General features: G+C 36.7%; 1 protein-coding gene across 1 annotated transcript in view; it reads right to left on the bottom strand.

The window, feature by feature from the left end:
• Positions 1-9073, bottom strand: part of CCDC171 (coiled-coil domain containing 171) — a gene marked incomplete at both ends in the record, with an annotated part of 88659 nt that overhangs the window by 65790 nt on the left and 13796 nt on the right. The window contains 2 exons of the mRNA XM_009699986.1: positions 767-927; positions 2268-2360. Of these exons, the coding sequence (XP_009698288.1) occupies positions 767-927; positions 2268-2360 (254 nt within the window). The remainder of the gene's footprint in view (positions 1-766; positions 928-2267; positions 2361-9073) is intronic.

Raw genomic sequence — 9073 nt, 5'->3', positions numbered from 1 at the left:
CTTCACCTACTACTATCTTTATTTCACCTACTCCTCAGTTCTTTGTCTTCCAACACCATTTTTCTTCCTGACATTTTCTCACCCCAATATATACTTGATTCAGTCAGGGAAGAAGACTCCGTACTGTGCATCCTATATCCACCTGGGGAATATAACAAAGCCATTCTTCCAAAACCCGTTACCACCAACACAGCAGATTGTGCTGAGCAGGAAAGGAATCCCAAGTAATTTTGTCTGCTCTCAAACACTTCAGCCCTTTTTCTATTTTCTGTTACCAAGTTAAAACTTTCCACAGTTATTCAAAAGCTGGAAATTAAGATTATCCACTACGAATTACACACAACTTCTAGACAGAAGTCTTAAAGATCCATCTAGATCACTGAAGTGAAAGGTAATATTTTCATAACCATGTAAGTGTACACAGGAAAAAAAAAAAATCTGTTATAAACCTGCCACATACGTTTTCCTACACTTCTCCCAAACACTACTGGAGAGAGGATGCTATCATAATTATTATTTTCATCATTTTTGCTTTGGCAAAAAATCTTCAACAGATCAGTTACTCTCGCTACCTACCCATAGTATGTATGGTTAATGATATGGACCTGTTATTAATCGAATGCCAGGTTCTGAACTTTAGCTTCATTTGGTAAATTGCATCAGACTGTGTTGTTTTCTAGTGACTGCAAACTATAGACAATGTAAACCATAAGTGGTAGTCAAGCTGTCTACTGCCATTTTACAACGAATTTAAAAGGTAACTTACACATTGAGTTTTTCCAGGTTCTCTTGGGCATTGCATTTTTCCCTCTCATATGCTTTCTCTACCTCTGTGAACTCTTTCTTGATCATTTCTAAATCCAGCAGAGCTTCTGCTTGGCTGGCTTTTTCCACCTGCAAAGCTCCTTCAAGGTCTCGAATTCTTAACTACCAAGTGATAAGAAAGCAATTAAAGCCAGTCAGGAAAAACTATCACAATCTTTAACGCTGCTCTATGTTCTGTTCTGCTTTACAGGTAACTATATTCTATTAATTCTATATGGAAGTATATACACAGAAAGCATTGAACATACGTAAAAATGTATGAATACATACAGTTCAAAATGGAGACACAGATATGCTGACCAAAAGCACCTTTCATTGTCCTTTGGTGGTGTCTGGGTTTTTCCTTTTTCAGTTACTACTAAAGTTTTCCAGGGAAATTCTATTGTTTAAGTATACTTATGAACATGTGGGATTAACAGTAAAGGCGACACTTCCAGTCAGCACAAAGCACACTTGAAGCTTGTTCGCATGTATGAACAAAGAAAACAACCTTACTAGTCATTCACCCATAAAAAGTAAGTCTCGAACTTTAAGGAATGTTACCCTCCCAGTTCCTTCGTATGTTGTAAAAGTATACAGAGGAAATTAAGAAAACTAAATCTTTCCTTTCTACTAGTTTAATCGTCACTTTAAAAAATGTAAGTGCCTGTATATAGAGAAGATCATGAGAATAAGAAAATAACAGACTGAAGAATGGCAGTACTTATTTTTGTTATTTAGAAAATAAAAAATAGATACTGAAATTCCTGGGGTTTATTTTTGCTTAGTTTTTCAAAAGCCCAGTGTGAAGGGCTTGTCAGTATGAGATTCCCAAGCAATCATCATTTAACTTTTTTCTCATTTGCTTTTTAAAATAAACCATAATTGCCTTACTGCGCCAAACCCCGTGTAACACAGTTTAATAACACAAAGATTTAATATTCAGATATATATACTACATGTTTTCATATAATCAATCTTTCCTTGTAACTGCAGATATCATAACTCTGTTGAAGCTGAAATGTACTCTGAGTAAGTATATTTGGAACTGCAGTTTCAGGATGCATTAAGCTCTCACTCCTAGAGAAGCTGGATGTATGCACTGTATCTCCAGATAGCTCTAAGTGCCCATTCAAAAGATACAGGGCAGGACATTTACTACTGTGAAACATTTCCTTTCCCCTCACTGTTTAAATACGAGAGGGAATTCTCTAACTTACAAATGTGGCATTTTATTTTATTATTTATTCTAGTAACTTTCAGTTTCCCTGAAAAGCAGGTATTTTTCTATTCTCTTCTTTTATATACTAGCTACTACAACTTTGACACGCGTTGTAAAATAACTATTCAGTGTTTTCACTGAAGCAAGTAAATGGTCTTAACATTTTTGGACAATTGTGTCTTTACAATTTCATCAACTGTTTTACTGTAAACGTCTACAAAATATTTAACAAAAAGTTTACCTGGATGATCTCTGAATTGAATCTGGATTCTAAATGTGCTGCTCTCTCTGCTTCAATGGTTTCTTCCAGTTTCTTTATTCTCACTGTAGCTGCCTAAAAGCACATTTTGAAGAAGTTTAAGTCCAGAGAGATGGTAAACATGACATAAAGACTATTCCATTCTTTCAGTATATTAGGACTCCATATACCAACCTGATGTATCTGAACTACTTTACTTTGGAACTGTGAGAACTCACACCAAGAAATACATATAAAAATAATTTTACATATCTAGAATATTAAATTATTATTTTCTATTTAGTTAAAGAAAATGACATAGCATTACGTTATTGCTGCATTCTTTACAAGAAAACTGCAGCTGGAGTTAGAAAGCAGAAAAGATCAAGTTAAATATTCTACCTATTCCCTTACTATTTATTTTTTCACCAAGGTTGTCACCTGAGGGAACATAACCACACCCTGTATCTTCTAAAATACAATGGGATCTCAATAGAGTATCTACAATCTCAGTGATGAGACAGATAAAGCACAGAGAAGATACGGAATTCCTAAAAAATAGTTCTGCTTTGACACCTAATTTCCAATTAAGGTGCTCAGAACAGATTGCTTTGCAGCCCTAGACTAGTCATAGTTTCCCTGTAACAAAAATAGGTAAACAGTGTAATGTTTTAAAGCAGTAATCTAGTATTTTTTTACTGCTCTGTTCCTTGACCTGTAACTATTCTGTTACTTTTTTGTCTATCAAACATCAGAATCTTCATGATCTCTTTTAACAAACATCCTGACTACTTTAGTCAGTTACTCCATCTCATTACACAGAACACCTGTACATGTATGTATAGTTTGAGCAAAATGGGATTCTCTGAATTAAACTGTTGCATCTTTCTTATCCATTCTTACAACATTAAGAAAAGCACAAGAACGTAAATGACTATGCTAAGAATCTACTTGGAAATTTCGATTGCCTACAAAAAGTTCAAGAAGTCGTCTCTACTTTTTACTAAACTTTTTTTTTTTTTTAAGTGATCCAAGCTGAAAAAAAATTTCTTTGAAGATACAATAAACACAAAAGCAATTACCCTACATGTATGTCCAGATAAAGGCCTGGACACAGAATTTCATCTGATAAAACACTTCTACCAAAAGCAGTAACTAAAGATCTGCTATAATGGAAATTCATATGCCATTTTAATGACACCCTTTTCTATCAATAAAATGTTTTCACTTCAACTGTTAACTGATTTGGAAAGAAAAATTCATCCCAAAATGTCTCTTGGCTTCAAATTAAACCAGGGAGATCAAGAAAAAGGAAATAATATTAAAAAGTCATTTAACACAAGCACATTTAAGGTTACATAAATACAATCAAAGTTATTGATTTGGTAAAAGTAAAACAAAGTAGCTAATATGTGAAATCGCATCTTGACTCCGAACATTTAAAAGAAGAGAGAGAAACATAAACAGATGTTAAAACAAAAGCTCTTGGCAATAAATTTAAACTTTGTATAATCACACACGCACACAAAAGGGAAAGACTTTCGAAACTGACACGCATGGAAGGCCTACCAAAGAGAAAAGCAGCAACAGCAGAGAGCTTACCAAACGTACTCCACAGTAAGGTCTGTCAAAAGGCTTAAACTTTGCCTCTTCCCAGGAGTTTTAGCTGCCTAACATATTTAATGAAAAAAACCTCACAAATCCTGCACAAACACTCCCACTGTACTTCCATATTGCTAAGATTAATCTCAAAAATAGCTTGATTTAGACTCTTAACAGTATTATTCATTCTAAACATCAGCTCCTAGTTCCCTTTGCCCTTCATGGAGAATTAGCAGACTAGTTCCTGCTTCAGTTTGGAAGGACTCCTTAGCATCTTCCAACAGGTCAACATCTGTCAACAGGACGGTTTTATACAAGAATACTGCCAGCTTAATAAAAGTAGTCAGTGAACAATAAATATAAGTGATGTGGATTTCATTTATTTTTTAATAACATTTAAAAGTCAGCCTGAAAATAATTCTATTTTAAGCTTGAGGGGAAGAATAAAGGAAACAGTGAGAAAGGTACCTATCACAACATTTAGAATGGGAAATATAATATTTAAAAAATAAAATGAAGAAATAAAAACTTCACTGAGAATATTTCACTGCATACCCTCAAAAGCAAAAATGCTCTTCTGTCTTTGGCTGATTTGTTCAAGTGTTTATTCTTATAGCAAACACTGAAATGGAAAAAGAAAAAAAAAAGTGATTCTGCAAGGAATAACTAGGCATAACTTAGTAATTCACAAGCTCTGTACTGCTTTTGATTTCTAAGTCTTACTTCATTTCTCGAGCACCAGTCCAAAGTAGAACTATGCCTTCATCTCAGCCTCTCCTCAGCTGAAACCAGAGATGCAAGACACTATCAAAATGGTTAGCTTATCCTCTCAGAGACCCCTACAACAGTTGGATTTCATCAGTCCCAAGAAGAAAAATAAAACCAGAAAGAATAAATAACAGCTTAAGTGAGGGCATCTGCAAGAATGAAAAATAGGCGCAATCACATTCTCCCAAACAGGGCATACAGGCATCAGTTCTTGGTATAGTTGTTTAAAAGCAGTCAACTTCCTAGAGCTGACATGATGGACACTAACTCCAAGGACAAGAGACATGGTCCAAAGGAAACAAAAACTCCCAGAAATATAGAAACTTCAGTCCTAAGAAAATCCTGGGACAATGAACGAAGACAGGCAGGAGCAAGCAGACACCTGTAAGAAGTGACGATAGATCACTCCTTTGCTGTCTGAAGTAAGAGCAATTCCATTTAAAAACAGTCATCTTTGTGGATGGTTCATTTGCTTGAGTTGTCACCAGTCACTAAAGAATTAACTTGTAGAATTAGCATGCCTATAAAAAGAGAGGCACTGGGAAAACTAGTGTTGCAGCTGCAGACATTCCTGATGATCTCTGGAATTTGAGAAACAGGCTCCTAACTGCAAGCAGGACAGCGTATCTAGCCTACTGTAAAAGATGTATGAACCCTATGCACCAACCAAAGAAAAACTGGATGTACCTGACAGGTATCCAATGGAAAGTATTCAAAGAGATTCAAGACAATACAAACAGGAAAATTAAATTAAAAACCAGAAACCAAAGTATTTGTTTGAGAGCTAAGTATCATCTTATAGATCATATCCCCATGTAAAGGCTTCAAAAAAATTGACTTGTTCAAAACTGGCGTTTCTTCACAAAGTTAGGAATCTCAATGCCCTAATTCTTGATTTAAAGCTCATCTTCTTCTAGAGTTCTACTGTTTAAAGCTTTGCCTGATACCAGTAGTTTGTTAGAATTTTGATTTTTAAAACCTTGTTCACTTTAGTTCACTGGACCTTCAGAAAACAAAGACCTAGAAAGAGAAATAAAATGCATTTTCATTCAAGACAAGTCACTCTCAGGGACATGGCAGGAACTGCTACTAACTTCTTTTATTGCTAGAAGCCAAAGATGAAGAGTGAGCTATGTTCTCCCCCAAAGTCTCAGAAGATTACTCAGGTAAACCTTAGTTTAGTTTATCAGTATAAGCAGCTGTCTTACCCAGAAGAGATTCAGATGCTTAAAAGAGCTTGCAGAAAAATTGCATATGTAAATTGAGAAAGTCATGTAGATGCTGTCTGTGTCCGGTTGAGCAATGAATATTATTTTTCCTGGGTTCTATGATTCAATCGCTGAAGCTTCTGGTTCACCATAGCTCTAGCAAATTTAAACAAAGTCAAATGCCAGCAAATCAGCGGGACAACGAAAACTTCGTAAGAGATGTCTAACCAGCCATTAGCAGATAAGCCTTGCTAAGCAACATACAGTTATTAAATATAAAGAAATTCAGATTGGCTTAGACTGCACTAAGGAAAAGAATCTTGGAATCACTGTTTATCTAAGTGCGCATCAGCCACAGAAGTTGCACCTGGATTCCAAGCCAAGCTGCAAAAAAACCACTATATAGAAAATCTTGTCTATTTTGCTAGTAAAGGTTCAAACAGGCTCCACTGATACTTATATTCACAGTGAGAAGCTGCCTGCTCTACCAGTAAGAATGATCCATTACGCACTCTATGAGGGAAAGAAAGAAACGTCAGGGGTAAGTCTAACCTGTAACACCATACTAACAATTCCAAAAAGAGAAATGGGCTGAGGAGAGGAGCTTCACATTCCTGTCTGACAGAGGGAAAGACACTGATACTGGAATCATGTTAGCCAGGCAAGCCTCTCTGAATCAGATGAAAGGTGAGAATCAGTACCCTTACTGAACCATATGTTTTCAAAAACTTTACACAATGCCTGTCTAGAAAGAAGCAGCTGTGTGAAAACAGGTTATAGAGAAAGGTTGCAGGCCACAGACATCCAGACCGCAGTCTCTCAACTTGGAGTCAAACGGGAATATTTTCTGATTTAGCTTGGAAAGCTTCTTGTCAGGTCCAAATCACAGAGATTGATCTCAAGGATGGATCCAAAAAGTGGGTTCTCCAGTGGTTCCAAAGTGCTTGCTTATCCAACATTGAAAACACTCGTTATTCAACAAGATTCAGTCACTTGTTACGTCCATGTGCACCTAACAGGATATATGAAGGCAGACATCTTAAGCAAGATACCACACACAAACTCATGGAATCTCCAAAGTTTCCTAAGATATTCAAGCTGAGTCAATTTCAGTCTTAACTTAACGAACAAAGATATCTGGGATCTGTTTCCATGATAACACAGACAGAATTGTGACTTTTGAGAAACAGCAAATAAAAGTGACTAAGAAAATGTCAATGCCACGCTTCAAACTTGTGGGCAACCATACTGTATGTTTACTCTAATCCCTTAAGGTTCAGTCACTTTTTCCAGTGTCCTGTTGCACGTCAATGCTAATGTGGTTTCTAGGAGTCATTCTCTGCATGCTAACTGTTTGCAATACCATTTTCCAAACTGGCCTTTGTGACTTCCACTTTTCTCAGCCCCTCACATTTGCTCTAAGTACTGCAATATTTGTGAATACTGGGGCACTCCATACTGAAAGAGTAATTCAGTATCCTACATTTGTGCAATGCCACAATCTTCAAAATGTAATCGTTTGACATTTGCATTTACATCAAAATAAGCTTTATCAGATAAGCAACAGAAAAAATACAAAGAGAGAAAAGTACATTCGCAACAGCTACTAAGTACAGATACAGTAATAGAAGTATTTTTTTCTCTTCTCTACCTCTATTTAGACCACTTCTGCAAGATTTGTCAGTTTCATTTTACTAACAAGTTGCCAGGATTGGCTGAGGTCCAACCCCTATGTGAAACACTCAGCCAAGACAAAGTTTCAAGTGAAGAGGACACCCATGCACTTCATATCGGGATCATCATCCACCCACTCTATTTGCGTGCTTCTATATTCAGATTAAGATCTTACTTCTTCCTACTTGCAAGCATATCCCTATGACTGGTCAGTCAAATCAGAAGGTCAGGTCTAAACACATCGTTAGGAGATGTGCTAACAACTTCCACCTAGTGTTAGAAATGCTGATGCCTCTTGATCATGGTAAGGTGGAGCCACCTCCTGTCCAGATAATAAACAACCTTTCAGTAATAGTAAAGTTACTTAACTACAAACAATTCTTAACCACTGAAGTAAATGTTCTTTCAGGTTGATGGAGTGCAGTCAGCCCTCACTATAAACATTTCCTGTATATGAAGTCTAGAGTAACATGTCTGATTGACAGATGAGCCATACTTGACCTGCACAACAATGGATAAACAGCTACACTGGTATGGTGGCTACAAGATAAGCCACACGCTTGGCTTCAGGCAAAAAAAAAAAGAGTAAAAACGACAAGGACTGCTTAACTGATACAGTTTGCTTGCCGTTGGATGAAGTCCAAGTCCATTCCAATCTGCAACTGAATTCCAGCTGGCAAACTCATCTGAACTGCTCTCTCTTTCTACAGTATCTTGAGGGGAAAAAGATGTCCCTTTTGGTTCTCATGCTCAGTAGCTGGTAAACCCCTTAACAGTACATGAATTGACATTGGTACTTTATACATGCACACACATATACTTACACTTTATACATGCACATAGACAAGATTAATATGTGACTTGTTACTAACTCCTGGTGAGGGCTACATAAAACGGTGTTTAAACAACTTCAGTTTGATAGTGAGTGAACATAGGACATGATAAAGACAAAGCTCCTCTCAGAGAGAAAGTCCATTACATCAGTGAGCTTGTCCCTGGAGCAACATGAACTTTGGAGCCACCACAAAGATACAATTACGAAAACTGCAGTTTTTAGAGGATACACAAGACAGTCACAGTAGCTAGAATTCCTAGGTGCCACTTGTGCATTGTGGAGACACTAGAAAGCAGAGGATTAAGTAGGGGTATGCCATCAAAAAGTGCATAGTCACAGAAGATCAAAAGTAGTTTAAAGTTTAACCAGTAGTAGTGTTAACTAGCCGAGGAATGTGTCCTCTCTCACACTCCTTGGAGCTTTTTCAAGTCTTTCTTATGAGAACTGTAACTTACCTAACACCGCAGTTCATGGCAAAATTAATAAAAACAAGGAGGAAAAAAAAAAAAGGCAGGTCTGCAGGTTTGGCAGGTTTTGTATTTAGCTGGGACCTAAATTTCGTGTATCACTGACTTAAATACAGTATGAAATTTAATACACCCACAGTCTTACAATATTGCATGTACATATACTTTCTGCAAATACAGACATGGACCATCCCTCAAGTCTTCTTTGCAGTCATCTCCCCATCACACCTGCACTACCATGCCAATACAAGATGA

This window comes from Cariama cristata, unplaced genomic scaffold, assembly GCF_000690535.1.
Source record: "Cariama cristata isolate BGI_N322 unplaced genomic scaffold, ASM69053v1 scaffold14565, whole genome shotgun sequence".
Lineage (NCBI taxonomy): Eukaryota > Metazoa > Chordata > Aves > Cariamiformes > Cariamidae > Cariama > Cariama cristata.
Note: the sequence above shows the minus strand (reverse complement) of the source record. Positions and strands in the feature narration are given on the sequence as shown.